The 17,249-nt window shown below is 41.8% G+C and overlaps 2 protein-coding genes across 2 annotated transcripts; one reads left to right on the top strand and one right to left on the bottom strand.

The window, feature by feature from the left end:
• The first annotated feature begins 852 nt into the window (after positions 1 to 852).
• On the top strand, positions 853 to 8,519 carry kdm8 (lysine (K)-specific demethylase 8). The gene is made up of 8 exons (XM_034539148.1): positions 853 to 969; positions 1,889 to 2,368; positions 3,383 to 3,555; positions 3,710 to 3,842; positions 3,962 to 4,012; positions 5,228 to 5,377; positions 5,495 to 5,587; positions 5,670 to 8,519. The coding sequence occupies exons 2-8, from the start codon at positions 1,895 to 1,897 to the stop codon at positions 5,832 to 5,834; spliced, it is 1,239 nt and encodes a 412-aa protein (XP_034395039.1). The 5' UTR covers positions 853 to 969; positions 1,889 to 1,894; the 3' UTR covers positions 5,835 to 8,519.
• On the bottom strand, positions 7,458 to 15,859 carry LOC117734849 (UNC93-like protein MFSD11). The gene is made up of 13 exons (XM_034539147.1): positions 15,384 to 15,859; positions 14,897 to 14,952; positions 14,702 to 14,809; positions 14,540 to 14,619; positions 13,666 to 13,762; positions 12,412 to 12,470; positions 12,096 to 12,240; positions 11,132 to 11,181; positions 9,723 to 9,788; positions 9,508 to 9,633; positions 9,217 to 9,391; positions 8,975 to 9,110; positions 7,458 to 8,212 (listed from the first exon to the last, which is right to left on the bottom strand). The coding sequence occupies exons 1-13, from the start codon at positions 15,471 to 15,473 to the stop codon at positions 8,060 to 8,062; spliced, it is 1,341 nt and encodes a 446-aa protein (XP_034395038.1). The 5' UTR covers positions 15,474 to 15,859; the 3' UTR covers positions 7,458 to 8,059.
• Positions 15,860 to 17,249: the final 1,390 nt, after the last annotated feature.

Here is a 17,249-nt window from a genome sequence, read left to right as displayed (position 1 = left end):
GCCGCGTGTTTATAGATAGACTTTTTGGCAAGGTTTCCTATCATGTTTGCTCTGATACATATCAATCAGCCTTCTAGGAATATCTGTATTTACATAAACATTCTGAGCTGCAGCAGCAATGAAAAGAGAAGGAAACAAATGTTGGTGAAACAATTGCATCAATGTTTTATGTTGGGAGAATTGTTTTCTTTATAATAATAATAATAATGCATTATATTTGTAAGGCACTCTTCATTCAATAATCTCAGTGCCACAGAGCCAATACTATAGTTAAAACCAACTATAATAAAAAAAAGAATAGTTGACAAGTCATACAACTCAACTCAAAGTCATAAACCACCTTCCTGAATAAAAAGTTTTTTAGGCCAGTCGTAAAAGAGTCCAGTTGCCCTTAGGTGGTCAGGGAGACTGTTCCATCTATACCTCTCAATGACAGGATCACTCTTTTATTTTGAATGCCAGAGCTTCACTACAGTTGGTTGATCATCTAAAAAAGAAAGACAGATGTTTGTGCAGCTGCCAGGCTGAGGGTTTGTGTGGACAGATGTGACAGTGTAGGAGCAGTGTGTGTGTGTGTGTGTGTGCGTGCGTGTGTTGGGGAGGTGGGTCACCCATATAGTTCAATCAATCAATTTAGAGTGCAGAGGTTACTCCTACTGGAGCACATGGAGATCAAAGTTTGTGCTGAAAAAATAAATAACAAAATAAAAACGACCACGTTTTTTTTCCTCCTTGAAAGGTTTACGTATTTGTGCAGTGTTTTGAGAAGCTTTTTATTCTGCCCTTTGACACCTTGAACTTATCACGGAACCAATGTGTCCCGCTGTCCGAGTTTCCTTCCGGTCTGTTTTTGATGTACCACAGGCAGTAAAGTTGTGGGCGTCCGTGGTTGAAGCCGCTTGTGCGCTGGTTACAATCCCCTGTATGACAGATAGTAATGGATTAACGGCGTAAATGTCGTGTTAACAGGTAAATATAGCATGTGGCGTGTTAAGTTCCTCTTCAGCGACAAAGTAAACGTAACGTTACCGTTTAAAAAGGCGTCGGTTTCCTGAATTTGATGTGCGCGCGCATATGAGTTAAACCGACTTAAATGTCACACTTTTGATCGACAGCGAAGCTACTTTGTATTTCCTAGCTTTAAATAGTCTTGTCTCTAAATGTCGTATTCACAATCTTTAATATTGTCTAATATCACGTCATTAAGGCTGGTAGAACTTTACACAGTGGAGACTTTGGGGATGCTTTACCAAATAATAATAATAGTAATAATAATAATATAGATAATTAAATGATGTACACTGAGCATTTCTGTATTTGCTTACAGATTCAGAATCAAATAAAACATATATCCAAACCTTCATGTTTAGGTCTCGTATATAACTTATTAACATCCAACTGTATTCAGCAACACATTTGACATCCATTCATCTTTATGTTGTGTTTTTTTTTCAAAATGTTTAGATGACCAACGAGTGGATACCGGGTTATCTATAAATGCCAGTAGAGTACAACTCCTAAGGTTTTAAAGAAAATAATAACAGAATTTGAGGTGGATTTTCAATCAAGGTTGACTGACCATCCTCCTTAATGACTTATCCGCAGTCATTATTTCCACAAATAATGACTGCTTTTATTGTGTGTTTATTTGCAAAATGTGTGTTAAGTCAAAGATTGTGTGTGTGTGTGCGTGCGTGCGTGCGACGATGGTGGGCAGCTTCAGCCAATAGTGGACCCATAACCAGCTGAGCAAAGAATGAGCAATTAAATGACAACCGTTGCCTCTGAATATTACGTTGAAGTATTCCACAAACAGTGCGCATGTAAATGTAACTGTGTGTCATCAAGTGCTGCCCTGAACTCACCTTCTTCCCTGTGTGTCCCGCAGCGCCAAATGAAGACCGTCTCATCGACGGCCACGCTGTGGTCAAAGATCTCTGCTGCTCTGCCTCGTGATGAGGAAGAGTTTCCGCTGCAGTTCGGCGACAAAGTGGAGTCTAGTGTGGTGGAGATGCTGAAGCGGTGTCGGCGGCAGCTTTACAGCGACGCCACCGCCGCCAGCCGCATGCTCAACGCTCAGATCGTCGTGGATGTTTCGTGGGAGAAGCTCAACACGGGAACGTGGCGCCACGTGGACAAAGAATGGAGACGCGTTTATTCCTGCGGCTGCCTGTTCAAAGTGGCCGCTCTGTGCCGCGACGACCCGTCGGCAGACGAGGTCGTGCAGGCCGTGAGGACTTGTGACATGGGTTTACTGATGGGTGCGGACATCATGGATGACATACTTCAGGTCATTGTCCGGATCCTGCAAGGCGAAGTCAGGAAACCCACGGAATTAGAAGAAGAAAGTGAACACACCGAAGTCAAGGTCAGTCCTTTTTTTTTCTTTTTTTTTTTAAACATGTCATGTGAGCCGTGTCACTTTAGCTCATCATAAGTTATTAGTTAACTCAATAAAGCCATCGGCTGAAGAAGTGGGAATAGTCATGTGAAGATTTTAGTTGAATGCAACCTTTATTCTTAACATTCTTGAGCTTTAAAACTAATTGCTAAAGCATATTTATTATCACAAGGAAGGATATCGTCATGATGATAAAAGCTGATGTGTCCTGCTGATTTAATGTAGGAGACCAATGAGTGCACTGTTGTCATGTGAACCTACACCGAAGAGTAGCGTTATGGGCTGCAGCCACAGACGAGATCCGTGCAGGACTTTTCAGGATAAGCGTCTCTAAAGTTTGAGACAAGTGTTTCCTTTGTCGCCCTCTATTTTGTCGCACCCCGTCAGATGTCACTGAAGATAAAGGCCAACAAACACTCAAATGTCAGATCACTTTGTTTAGATGCCATCACGATGGAGAGTTTAGAGGAAGGTTAGCGGCATTTTCTTCTGAACTACATGTTTGTTTCTCTTTGCAAAGCATAACATCCACCACATTGACTATAAATGTCTATTTGGTCTCTGGAGTCGAGCTGGAGTGCTATTTTCATTATCTCTTCTTCTGCCAATTCATTCTCTCAAAAAAAAGCGAGGGAGAAATCCCCATCACAGTTTTCCTAAAGCCCGTGGAGATATCTTCAAAAAGCTTCTTTTGCCCCAGACAACAGTCCAAAATCAAATTGTATTGAATTTACTTTCACATAAAGAATCTAAAAAGCACAAACTAACACATCTTCAATTCCCCGTCTTGGCTTCAGCTCGACGAAGTGACGTGGACGATAAACCTTTCCGACAATCGATTCATCGACGAATCCTTTTCAGCTCTCTCGTAGAGAAACACGATGACAGGTTTTCTTTCTTGACATGTTCCCCTCAAAGCTGTTCATCTTAGAATTGAATTAAAAGACTTGACAAGCACTCGTTGTTTTTGGCCTCATTAAGAGAATGAAGACGGAGATCCCACGCGCTCCTGTGATCAAAGAGGAGTTGGCGATTCCCAGGATAAAGTGTCCTTCACTGGAGAGCTTCAGCACCAACTACCTGCTCCCACTCAAACCAGTGGTTTTAGAGGGGACCATTGGGCACTGGCCCGCCCTCAACGAACACCCCTGGAGGTTTGTTTGTTGTTTCGTTCACAAGGAGAGCTCTGATGGTGGAGGAGGACATCCAGAAGTGCACAATAGTGCATGTGACCACATTTGTGACTTGTATTGTTGTTTTTAACAGTTGTGTGATTAATTAATTGATTCTTGTCCCTCCCGCAAAAAGCATAGGATACCTGAGGTCTGTGGCCGGCTGTCGGACGGTTCCCGTGGAGGTGGGGTCCAGGTACACGGACGAGGGATGGTCACAGACGCTGCTCACGGTCAACGAGTTCATCGATCGACACATCTGGAATAAAGTAAGCGCATCCTCGTCCAGTCCTTCGCTGCACTGTTCACGAAGGGAAGATCTCCCGTGTGGTTTGTCACGCGGCATTTATTTTAATTTTTTCCTTTTTGCGGATCGAAACTGGCCCAGGAGGGAGTGAAGGGTTTGGGTTATCTCGCTCAACACCAGCTGTTCGATCAGGTACGGTCGCGTCTGCTCTGACGACGTCATTGTCGAGATGACAGATTATTCAGGTTATATTTTTTGGCACTGTGAAGAATTGAATTCTCCATATTTTCCATCTGTCGTCCTCCCACCGCATTACTTTGAACAGTATTGACTTTTACTCCTAATTTTACCGTACAAGTCAATAAATTGTCTGGAGTGAACTTTACAAAAAGGGCACCTTGTCAAGCTAAACGTTATGTATTTTGGGCCGTATGATGGAGCAGAATGAAGCCAGACGCTGTTTTTTCACACAATATCCTCGTCCTTCAGGAATCAGCTCATCATATGTTAATTAAATGTATCTAGAAACTGACAAGAAGACAAATTCCATGTTTTCCTTCAGACTATTAACATCTTTATTATATTTTGTGATTACTTTTAGAATATAAGACTAAGGAGCAAAAGCGATATTATATTTCAACCCGTCAAATTCCTTGCATGTGCAACGTACTTAAATAAATCGATTCAAATAAACAATTATGATAATGATTATGTGCAGATCATTTTAGGATGCATGATGTCACTGTACTGTGAACTGAATCATTTGCCGTATTGATTTCTTTGCCCCGTTACTACTTTAATGTGACCGTAACGTCTGGCTTCATGTTGCCTCACCATCTTCAGAGCATTAATATAGCAGCACACTACTATCATCTATGTAATCTGTGTGCCGTTAGCCCAGCTGCTCCTTGCTTTGAGGACACAATCGTGCCTTTTAGTGCACGTGAGCGTGCCCCACTGGTTAGCTTGTGGCTGCCGCTCTGCACTGCTCTCATCCAGCAGTTAGTTACAGTTACAGTTACCATTTAGATGTTCATATTGAGCACCTTCAACATGTCAGCATGCTAACGTTTGCTTATGAGCATAAAACAGAAAGTGCAGCTGAGGTCATTAGTTTTGCAGCTATTTGGTCATAAATAATTGTATACACAAAGTGTATCTATGGATATACTGTATGTGTATAAGGGATTATATAGTTTAGTTTTTTCATTTTACTCTATTCTAATAAAAAAATGTGTGTCTAACATGAAGGGCAACCTTCAAAAAGTGCAAGAAATATATATATATATATATATATATATTATTATTTTTGTTCATGTTAATTGCAAAGAAACGTCAGCTATAATTTAGTGAGCGAGTCTTACATGCCCTCCTTGATGTGATTTTGTTATTTCTACGTTGCCTCAGATACCAGAGCTGAAGGAAGACATCCGCCCTCCGGATTATTGCTGCCTCGGCGAAGGAGACGAGGACGACATCACTGTTAACGCGTGGTTTGGGCCCGGAGGTACGGTGTCTCCTCTGCACCAAGACCCTCAGCAGAACTTCCTGGCTCAGGTGACGATATCACGGCTATTTTATGAATGCAGTTAGTGTCTGATGATCTGTCACGGGACCGCTGTGTGTTTATCACGTGGGATTCCCCCCCCCCCCCTCCCGTTTTTTATACACCAGGTGGTGGGAAGCAAATACATTCGCCTTTATTCCCCGGAGGACACCGACAAGCTGTACCCTCATCAATCAAAGCTCCTTCACAATACCAGTCAGGTGGGGTTGACGGAGGCGGTGCATGTTGAGCCTGCTAAAAATCTATATGCAGCATTTCCGATTTCTGACTGCCTCCGTGTAGGTGGAGGTGGAGAATCCGGACGCGGAGCGCTTCCCGGAGTTCGCCCGCGCTCCGTATCTGGAATGTGTGTTGCAGCCCGGAGACGTGCTGTTCATCCCCGTCCGACACTGGCACTACGTCCGCTCCTTAGAGCTCAGCTTCTCCGTCAGCTTCTGGTGGTCGTGACTGCAGATCCGTGATCCCAAAAGAAAACCAAAAGAAGTTGTGTTTTCAAGTTGTTTTCGAGTTTGAGCTTGTTTTTCTGTGGAGGGAAATCAATTTGGAGTTTTTTAACTAATGCGAGGCTAATTCTCATAAATCTAAGGACAACCGCTGATCACACAAACCTTTGATCCGTGAGCAATGAACACTCACTGCTGAGCGATTAGTTTAATTGTGCTGATGATGATGATTGCAACGACATCCATTGTGTGGAAAGCTAGCAGCGCGGGGGTGGGGGGGAACAAAACAAATGAGCAGTTAAAACTGTTTGTGCTCCTCTCATCCTGCATATAATTACGGAGAGGTTGTTAGTCATCTCACTTGATGGGATATGTTTCTCTTTTCAAATTGGTATATTTAATTGTGTTGTGAACCTTAGTCGTACAACTATCCTCAGATGTGTGATTTCCATAATTCATGGAAATGAGGCATGTCTTCAGAATTGAATAACCCAGCGAAGCTACAGGTGTAAAAGATGTGGTCGTAAACACGGCGCTCTGGTTGAACCCGACAGTCGCAGACAATCAAGCGGGTCGCAAGACGAAAATGAATAAATGAAATGAATTAATCCCCCGGGCCCAGACCGACTTTGAAATGAAACGAGTCTCGCCGGTTAAGTACCTCGACAGCACAACTCGTGTCGAGCTTCAAAAACACAAAACCCAGACTATAAAGACGGCGGCGCTTTCACATCTTTCGGATATTTCTAACGAGCCCCGGTCCGTTCCAATCGAAGGATGTGACCGAAATGAAGGCGTGTGCTGGGAAATGGAGACGAGTTGTGTAGGATTTTGGAAGGGGGGGTTGTAAACAATAGCTCAAGAAAATGCAATGAATTATATGTTTCTCTAATTTAGAAATTGTGAGGAAAAAAGAAACAAGTCTAAAATATAAAAAAGTGGCGATAATTAGCTGTGAATGGGCGTAAATAGCCAAAAGTGCATTTTAAGAATACATAGCTAATAACGTACTAATCTTAACATCTTGCATGATAGTGCTGCAGATCAAAAGTGTCAGATTGTATGCATTACCCAGTGCCCAGGTAATAGACTTATCCAAACCTTTCCCGACGAGGTTATCTAAACTAATAACATGAACCCTGCCAGAGTTTAATTCTGTGAGTAAACACTGTTTTCTTCACTTAGCCCATCAGCTCTTTGCCGTTGTCAAGTAGACTTAAGATCACACAAAACTGCTTACTCTCATTATAATGTAATCAATACTCAATTACCAGTAAAGTAATGTGGGCCTATAACCCCTTTTCTCTTCCAGCCGGACGCTCAGCTGCTCCTCTTTTTGATTAATGGCCTCGTGGATTTTCAAATAAATCTGGCAAATCAGCATTAAAGCCGGTAGATTTATCTTGTTTTGTGTTCCAATAAACTGGACATACGTTGGTTGTGGTGAGTAAAAATAAACAACCAAATCCACTTAGACTGGTGTAAAAAGACAAACTGTTTCCCTTCTGGGGGGAACATTTAATCTGTTCTCCAACTCAGTTCACTCCGGCAGCGTAACATCCAAGCGTGGGCCCTCAATTTGTTCAATTTTCAGGTCAAATGCAACTTAATAAGCGTGACCTCGGTAATATTCCTCCACAGTCATATTTATTTATAGACCGCATCTTTTATTTCAGAGGCGGTGTGTTGGAGCCGCACCATCTTAACTTGTTTATTACAAAAATGCTACAAAACACAGGAACTAGATTTGTTCGGCACTAGAAAAGCGTACAACTATTCAAAGATTCACAACATTGGGAGGAAAACATGTAGAATCTACACACACAAAAAGGTTAAGAACAATGATTGTCAGGCATTAATCACGTAATATTTCTCTCATCTATTTTTGTCAAACTGTCAATCATTCTGGAAAACTATGAACAGCTTAAAAAAAAATATTGGTTTTCGACATACAATATTTTCCCATGACACTGCCTTTTAATAACAAACCTGAGCTGGAAGCAATGCAATTAATTACGATATAAGGCAAGTGGTTATTTAAAAAATCCTACAGTAAGATGTAAAAATCAAGATTAATGATGTAGTGTCGGGTTATTAGTACAGACCGTGCAAGGTGCAATCAAAACGTTTCAGTTGTTACAATAATCTATTTTTACTATTTTGAATGCCTACGACCCTTACAAAGTGTTTTAATATAGAAGCTCCTCCCACAAAGCAATCATCTTCCTTCTAATAGTCCTGCAAATCTACAGAGAAGCTCTGCATCCGCTCCACCACGAAGAAGCACAGCGTCCCGGCGAAGCCCAGGAGGACCATCACGAGGAGCTGCCACTTCAGCAGCAGGGCGCCGCTGTAGAAGAACGCCGCCGCTGCGAAGACAGACTGACAGAGAGGAGGACACTTTGAGATGGTTAGGTCCCGCCCACATGGTGAAGGACACTTTGAGATGGTTAGGTCCCGCCCACATGGTGAAGGACACTTTGAGATGGTTAGGTCCCGCCCACAGGGTCATTATGCACTTTTCATGAGGGCACTTTCTTCTTTTTTGCAATTAATTTTTGATTTGTGCACGAGAGGAAAAGACCTCTCAAAAGGCATCCTTTGTGTATTAGACCCCATTATTTGTATTAAAAATAACTATTTACTGGTTATGTTCACGTGCAACTGAAATCACAATTTAGTCCTCCTTTTTGGAGAGCAAAAATAAGGCCAATCTGTTAATTGCATTGTTAATTGTTTTTATTTTTTTTTAATCATTAACAGGAGAAACGCACTGCTAAATGCAGGACTTGATTGGCTGTATCCAAATGAGATCTCCGGAGACCGTAGAGGCTCCATTATGAAACCAATAAATATCAAATGTAATTTCTCTGTTTTTGGAAGAAAACAGGACAAGTGACTTACGGAGCATCTGTGCATGCTGTTAAAAAAAAACAAAAAAGATGTCCGGGCTTTATTTCTTCTCACGAGCCCAATGTTTGCAGCGGAGACAACGGGGGGGATTAAGAGACGTGTGAGGGTCTCGTTCTTTCCCTTTTTTATGGGGCTTCAGGTGCATTTATTTCATCCCTGACAAGACAACATTTTAACCCAGCTTTGCACATCTCTGCTAACAACGCCGGAGAATTGCCAACTCGGGAGTACCTGGATGAATTTGAAGATGGCGAAGGCGGGCGTGCTGTGTTCAGCATAAACACAGCCTAATATGCTGTAGAGCTGCGTGTTGAAGCAACTGTCCCCGAGTCCGAGCAGGAAGCTGCACAGCAGGGCGATGGACACGCTAAAAGAGAAAATATAGCTCGTTAAAAGACACCGCAGAATTGCAACGGGCCTTCCCTCCGTGTTCACTCTTCTTTATTTGCTCATTTGTGAGAGAACTCGCCCACCTGGGAGTTAGAAAGGGTTGGCTTTGGGTGCTGGTGTTAAAGACGACGGGGGCGTCGTCCGGGATGTTGAGGAAGATCAAATAGATGGCGACGAAGTGGACGACCATTCCCAGAAACACCACGGAGGTCCGTCTGAAGCGGTTGTTCTGGCACAACAGCCCAAACAAGCCTCCCCCTGACGTGGGGAAAGAGCGAATTTATGAATGCGGAGCGTCTCCCGGTGGCTCAATCACCCAAAACGAGCTCTGGGAGAGAGAGAGAGAGAGAAGGAAAAAAAAGGGGGTAACTCACCCACAATTTCTCCGATGCCGACCACGATCCCAGAGATCCCGATCAAGCCTTTCGCCGAATCTCCAAACTGAGCGGTGGCTCCGACGCACGTCCCGTACACGCCGCTGTAGAACGACAGCTCCAGGCCTGCGGAGCAATAGGGGGGGGGGAGGGGCACGCTGCGGCTCTCCAGCATCACTGGAGGTTCAGGTCATCGTGACATGAATGTGACTTACCGCTGTAGGCCATGCAGGGACTCAGCAACAGGATTGTTTTGGTCTTCAGGAGCTGGAGGATTGTCTCTGAACGGGAGGACACACAACACGCCGATTTTAATTGCTAATGGCTGAATGTGTTAATGATAACAAGTGGATTGAGCTCAGATTTTTAATTTGTAATTTTTAAATGCAGACGTTAAGGGCTCCATTACCCTCTGACAATTACATTTAATGCAGATAAAAGATGTGAAAAGACATTCTGTTTCACTAAGCCATAAAATCCACATTTAAATGCAGGTGAGAAGAAAAAAAAAAACACCCAAGGGAGAGAATTTAACCAGAAGGTTATGGGGAAATACAGATTTCAAAAGAATAAATCCCACTCGGTCTGTTTGTTTATGCCTGGATGCCCCCCTCTTGACATGAATCCGTGTGCATCTTTGATGAAGCTGATACCGTAGAGGCAGGCGTACACAAGTCTTCATGCAGACAAGATACGCGCGTGACAAAGAGCAATCTGATGCTTCGGGCCGCACCGAAGGTCGGCTGCGAGCGCGGCTGAAAACCGATGTAATCTGCAACAGGACGGTTCTCCGTGCGCTCTCGTAATGCCAGACGAATTTCTATCCACACGAAGAAGAAGAAAAAAACACTTTCACAAGAAAGAACAACAAAACGCCCGCTGGTTTCAGAGCGAGAGCAGTGAAGTGCGGAGCGCTAGAGGTCACCGTCACTGTGTCGAATAACGGAGAGCGGAGAAAGGAAAAGAAAAAGACTTTTGGGGGCCCTTTTCTGTAAAACTTCAGCTCAGATGACGAAGTAAACGATGTTCAACATGGGCTTACACTCCCTCATTAATGTTTTATAAACAGACTTCTCACCCAGCCACAGCGCAACCATCAGGTCAAAAGGTCAATCGAACTGACGACCCTTCCCAGCATCCTCCGCTATACCGTTTTGTGCTAACCTGTAACAGCTGTAGCTCGTAAACTGTGTCTCAAATTCATACGGCGTACTAACTGTATACAGTAAGCGTTATTATCATACTATAATAATCATAGTATATTATTTTAGCAGGTAGTATACAAGGAAATCAATATACTTTCCATGTTATACTACAAGGGAATGATACAATACAATAAAACTACTTCACAAATAGAGACAAGTGTTTATTTCTATATATATAATAATACTTGTGACAATTTGCTTAATTTGTTCCTAGACTGCAGCTCCTCAATGATATTTGTGTGTTGCATCATGGGAGAATGATGTTCATCTACACGGACTACTTCAATGTGTCCCTTTTTTAACAGGATACACACTATGCACCTGTTTAGAATGAGTACAGTACATAGTCTTGTATTAGTATATAGTCTGGTTACTACATATAGATCTATACATATGCATTTGTGAATAATACAACTTACTGAATTCGGACTTGGCCTCCTGCAGTGCAGTGCTCGCTCTGCTCTCATACCTGAACAAGAGACAATAAAATCAAGTTTAACTTTGACGAAGCTGAAATAAATAAATACAGTTTTTCCCTGCACACACAAACTTGGACGTAGCTTCATTCAAGGGACAAGCGGGCGCAGTGATTTATAAATGCGGGACACTCGATTCCTGAAAGACCTCCTCCACACACACTGCAGAGAGAGTGGGTGACGGCTCCCCGAGGGACTCCTTGTTAAGCCGCTAATCACTTAAACACGATCGGATCTCTAACTGCCGTCACTCTGAGAGAGAACGGCCGCCACAAATGTGCCTGATTGCACCCTACTTGTAACAAGTGTGGTGATTAGGCTCGACTGTGTCGAAATGACAATGATCTGCCGAAAGAAATGGACGAGAGGGATTTAAAACTACAAGTCATCTTGACAAACCTCAACATTCAAGGTGAGTTATTTGTAAAAACAATATGCATATTTACTTTTTTGGTGTGTTGCATAAAACACTATTTATATATATATATATATATATATATATATATATATATATATATATATATATATATATATATATATATACATGTATATAAATAAATATATATACACACATATATATACATATATATTTATATATAATATGTATATATATATGTGTATCCATCCATCCATCCATTTTCAATACCGCTTATCCTCATTAGGGTCGTGGAGGCGCTGGAGCCTATCCCAGCTGACATAGGGCGAAGGCAGGGGACACCCTGGACAGGCCGCCAGTCCATCGAGGATATATGTGTATATATATTTATAAATATATATTATATATACACATATATATATGTATACTTTTTGGTACCCTCCTTGTCCTTTTTCAGACATGTTTGATATATTCTGAGTGATTTTGACAACAGTGACAAAAGGTGTAATTATCTCCAGGAAGTTTGTTTACGTCACGCCGGGCGAGAGCAGCGACTGCCCTTCCTCTTCAGAGAGCAGCTCCTCTTCGTCGCGGCTCTTCCTCAACAGGAGGAAGCTGAGCGTGCCGAGGATGGAGGCGACCAGCAGGGACAGAAAAATGTTTCTCCTGCTGCTGTCTGAGAGCGGAAGATTAAAATAAAGCGCTTGATTAAAATACACGAGATACATTAACAACATTAAGCTCGGAGCGTATTCAGAATAACCGACCGGTCATTTGATCCTCTATTTTGCTTTCATCATCATGTAAGATGTTATTATTATATTTACCACAGTACTGTAACCCCTACCTGATATCTCTGTCCTTCCATTCCAGTCGAAATAAATGTAAAGATTGCCAAATAGCATGCTGTAAAAGAAAAGTAGGTGAACCAGGTGTGTTGACAGACACAGTAAAAAGATTAAATTATCCTTTGTTCTCCGCCTCATTAAATCTATTTTTAAACTCTTTGGGTAATTTGACAAAAGAGGTGTCAATAAAAAAGCAATGGCCATACGCTGTCGCTGCTATTAAAATGTCTTCTGAGAAATCATGTTTGACAGATGGAAAAGGGATCGACTGGACTCTTTTGGGGGGAGGGTTCAAACGCTGCCTTTCTAAACACAATAATCTGCATTTCTGCCTTTGAGGCAGCTTCTTTCTTCTCTTTCTAAGCTGTTTATCCGCCTTTCATGGTGAACGGGGCAGTCCTACAAAATGCTGTGATCTATTTCCGTCTTTAATTACATATTACCTAAACCAAAAAAAATGTAGATGAGCAATTAGTCTGTCCCAAAGCCTCAGCGAGGGAGAACAGGGCATCTTCTTAAAAGACAACTGTGTGTGTGTGTGTGTGTGTGTGTGTGTGTGTTATTCATAAGTTTACTGTGGCAGGGATCACAACTGCAACAGGCAGATTAACGTCCTTTGGAGCAGATGACAGCCAATGTGATTATTATACTAATTCAATTTGCATATTTTAACAAATACAAACGAGTTGTCCGAGCCGATGTGCAAGAGCAGCGGGCCGAACACCAGAGACAAAAAAAGGCCAACATTCTCACACCTGCAGAACTCTGTTTAAAGAGGTTCGGCTGTTTTGATTTTTTACATTGTGCAAAGAAAATAATGACTCACTGACAGATATGACAATTTGTAACGTGATTTAATAAATGCATTCTAAAATAAAGCATACAGTAATATCCTGCCAAGCTAAAAATACACGTCTGGCAGTGTTCTGGCTGCTACGTCTTTGATCAACTGGAATAGTTGCATCAAACAAAAAGATGAAGAAAGAAAACATGACAAACATTGTGATGAATTTTGTGTTATGCACCGAATGTAATAATGGGAGGAAATTATATATAATGCAGGCTACATTACGTGCAACCTTGGGTGGCTTTGAGAAGCTAATAAGCAGGAGGATGTTTGGATTCTCAAAGACAATTACTAAAGGCCTTCGTTGGATCATTTGCAGAGAATCGCATAAAATATGATCCAAGTATTAAAATGAGTATATTGGTAACATAAAGCCTGGAGTGTAACTGTGTCAGTAGCTGTATACCTGCACTGCAGGAGAGCCCAGAACATCCCGGTGTTCCTGTTGATGGTGGAAGCGTCTGAGTTCTCCACCAGGAAGTGTCCTTGAGCGGTCCAGAGCACTGTGGGGGAAGTGAGGTCATGAGCAAGAGAAACATTTAGCCAGTCAGTTAATTGTGAAATATTATCTCTAACCACACAGTAGCCCCGGGACAAGATAAAAATCCATCACAGTGCAACGATTTGAGGCTGAATTATATATGGACCCAAATCAGTTTTTCCGCATTTCTTCCAGTAAAAGCTGCTTTCTCAGTATTTTTCATTAACATCTGCATGCAAAAGCTCAATGCACTGCACACGATTTAGTCGCCAAAATAAACTCCTAACCCATTTAAGGTCTAATTTCTCCTCTGCAACACGTCCCAGTCATAATAATCCCTGTATGCATGATTAAACACTATTTTGAACACAGAAACTGAGCTTGAATAGGCCGCTAAATAAAACAGGAAGCAAGCTGAAGTATGCATGTGTAGTTTTTTGTTATGAATGGGACGTCAGTATGTAGGCTAGAACTAAACATGATTAGTTGATGAGCCAATATGTGACAGTTGTTTCTGTCATTCTTCAAGCAAAAATGCCCAATAATTTTCCAGATTCAACTTCTCAAATGTGCGGATTTGATGCCTCTCTTTGTCACTTTGGGGTTAAGGAGACATAAGAGGACGCTTGAAGATGTCTCCTACATCTCTGGGGAATTATAAGGAACATTTTGTCACTATTTTCTATAACTCAACTATAATCTGCATGATGATGCAAACATTTCAAAAAAAAGAAAAGTTACGTATTCATTACTGTTCATATTATAATGTAAAAAACTAATTTCACAAAGAGGAACTTACTGGCTGCTCCAATGCCGATGAGCACAGAGGTCAAGTAAAAGGACCACGTTGAAGGGACGATGAACACGGCGATGTACCCACTGGAGAGAGACAGCGTGGAGAACACGCAATGAGCAACATCTCCATCAACCTCCTGTATGTCGTTACCATAGTGACGTTTACCTGTAGAGTAGGCCGCTCAGAAACATGGTGATCTTTGGTCCAACGACCGCAACGACTGTCGGCGCCAGTAAATTGGCAAATGAAAAGACGCCATAGATGATTCCGAGACTGTGATTGGGGGGAGAGGGTGGACAGACATGTTTTTAAAAGAACATTAATATCTTCTCTCCATCCTGAGGTGAGGACGTGACCTACCTGTGGTACCCGCTCCCACTGAAGGTATCATTCTGCAGGCTTTTCACTACAGTTTGCTGAAAATAAGATAGAAGGGTTAGACTGGACCGAGATGGGTCATGTGTCCCTAATGAGATGAGTCACGTGTCCTTAATTCATTCATCTGGTTTGATAAAGTCTCTGACCATTGAAGAAAATTAGAAGCACGAGGTGCGCCAGACGTTGGCTGGTTTCCTCTCACCACGAGACATCTGCCGGGTTTTTTTCCAATGTTTTTTTTATTAAGATTCAAAGTTTTATTAACATGTTTGTACAAAACCAAAAACATGTGTTTTATGTTTTTTATTGTGATTTGCATAAATATACAAATTATTCGGGATACATCATTTAAAAAAAATAGCCCTATACACACAATATATTTTTAATTGAACGTATACAGTTACAGATGTGTGTGTAGCGAGAGCCGGGTCGTGATGCGTTAAAGCACCGTGGTTAAAGTGGAACTTACCGCAACGTTCCCACAGGTGGTGAAGGCGGTGAAAATGAACAAAAACCCGACACCCAAAATCAGCACGTTGCAGGTCCTTCTGTCCGCCATGGTGTGTTGTTGTTGTTACTGGTCCCAGCACGCGTGCATTTTAAAAACGTACTTGGTAATGTTGAGCTGCGACTCTCTCACGGACTCACCAACAACTCGGATGAACCCATTAGAACAAAGTCGCGCGACTAAAGTTGACTTTTCAATTGAGCTGCAGAGAGTGAGACCCGGACAGCAACAAGGTAGCACTGTCATGAGGACACTTCCCTCGGCCATAAGGAGCCTATTGTGACATGACAACTTGTGACTTCAATTTTAGCCAATTTTTTTTGCGGTCTTCCTTGTTCTACAACTTCTATGTCCGTGTTTTCCTCTCTCTCTGTCTCTCTCTCTCTCTCTCTCTGTCTCTCTCTCTGTCTCTCTGTCTCTCTCTCTCTCTCTCTCTCTCTCTCTCTCTCTCTCTCTCTCTCTCTCTCTCTGTCTCTCTCTCTCTCTGTCTCTCTGTCTCTCTGTCTCTCTCTCTCTCTCTCTCTTTCTCTCTCTCTCTCTCTCTCTCTCTCTCTCTCTCTCTCTCTCTCTCTCTCTCTCTCCTGATTCTTCTTCTTGTGTAATTTGCGGTCCACTTGTTTAGCTTTGCTGCCTTCCAGAGGTTTCCAGGAGGAATATTCTTCCATGAAAAAAGCAAAACAGTCCATTTGACAGTGAAGATGTTTGAGCTACTTTTACTCAAGTATTCTACTGGCGGATACTTTTTGAGGTACCCTTTACTACTTCATAGCCTACGTCTACTTTACTAAAACTTTTTTATGTATTACACTTCTCATTATTATGATTCATTTAGTTGCTAGCAGATTCAGATTGATAATGCAAAATATCATCGACAATTAATGATGTATTACACATTCATCAAGGATAAGAGTTTATCGATTATCTGTAATCAGTGTTTATGTAACTCTGTAATGCTGTTCCTTCTGTACACATGACATCTATTGCTTCTGTCCATCCGGGGAGAGCGATCCTCCTCTGTTGCTCTCCTGAAGGTTTCTTCCCTTTTTTCCCTGTGAAAGGTTATTTTGGGGGAGTTTTTCCTGATCCGATGTGAGGTCAAAGGTCAGGGATGTCGTATGTGTACAGATTGTAAAGCCCTCTGAGGCAAATTTGTAATTTGTGATATTGGGCTATACAAAATAAACTGAATTAAATTGAATTGAATTGATCCCTTGGTAAAATTGCCAAACTATTGTGCAGTATATAGTTCCTACATTACAAGGAATTACATCCATAACTGAGTTATACATATCTCCAGCGAGCCTCACGCATCCCAACCTCCCCCACTAGAACATTGGTGCATCTGCACCCAGAAAATATCTTGTGTTTTGCACTCATTCACACAAAGAAGTATGTCAAAGCTCCAGCAGAGTCATCAAGCACAGAAACTTGAAAAAGCTTTAATAATGTTAGAAAGCTCCTTCCGGTTTTTACTTTGACCAATGATCCCTCCCACAGCTCTTTCTGCTGAACCAGCAACGGCCATGACACCTTTTCTGAAATCCGTGAGTTCGTCAAAATAGAAATAAAGTTTGTCTTAAGCGAGTTATTGCCACCTGCATGTGCTAGAAGGAAAATCCTCAAGTGAATTATTTCAGTCTTCTTCTTTTTTTATAACCACATCATCGTATCAGTGTATGAAAGCATTTGTTGCAGTTTTTCTTCAGATGGTGATATAAAAAACAGTTATCTGCATACAAAAGAATACTTATACTTTCTCTTACATCATTGAATAATGTAAAGCTGTAATTTCTTCAACCAAATCATCAATATAAATTGAAAATATTG

Source organism: Cyclopterus lumpus, chromosome 8 (assembly GCF_009769545.1).
Source record: "Cyclopterus lumpus isolate fCycLum1 chromosome 8, fCycLum1.pri, whole genome shotgun sequence".
In the NCBI taxonomy this organism is placed as follows: Eukaryota; Metazoa; Chordata; class Actinopteri; order Perciformes; family Cyclopteridae; genus Cyclopterus; species Cyclopterus lumpus.
Note: the sequence above shows the minus strand (reverse complement) of the source record. Positions and strands in the feature narration are given on the sequence as shown.

Excerpts from the sequence above, each read along its gene's own strand:
- kdm8 (XM_034539148.1), top strand. The coding sequence starts at position 1,895 with ATGAAGACCGTCTCATCGACGGCCACGCTGTGGTCAAAGATCTCTGCT. Across the intron at positions 3,843-3,961 it reads ATCGACACATCTGGAATAAA|GAGGGAGTGAAGGGTTTGGG; the intron begins GTAAGCGCATCC and ends AAACTGGCCCAG. Across the intron at positions 4,013-5,227 it reads AACACCAGCTGTTCGATCAG|ATACCAGAGCTGAAGGAAGA; the intron begins GTACGGTCGCGT and ends ACGTTGCCTCAG.
- LOC117734849 (XM_034539147.1), bottom strand. The coding sequence starts at position 15,473 with ATGGCGGACAGAAGGACCTGCAACGTGCTGATTTTGGGTGTCGGGTTT. Across the intron at positions 14,810-14,896 it reads AGTGGGAGCGGGTACCACAG|TCTCGGAATCATCTATGGCG; the intron begins GTAGGTCACGTC and ends CCCCAATCACAG. Across the intron at positions 12,471-13,665 it reads TGGGCTCTCCTGCAGTGCAG|CATGCTATTTGGCAATCTTT; the intron begins GTATACAGCTAC and ends TTTCTTTTACAG.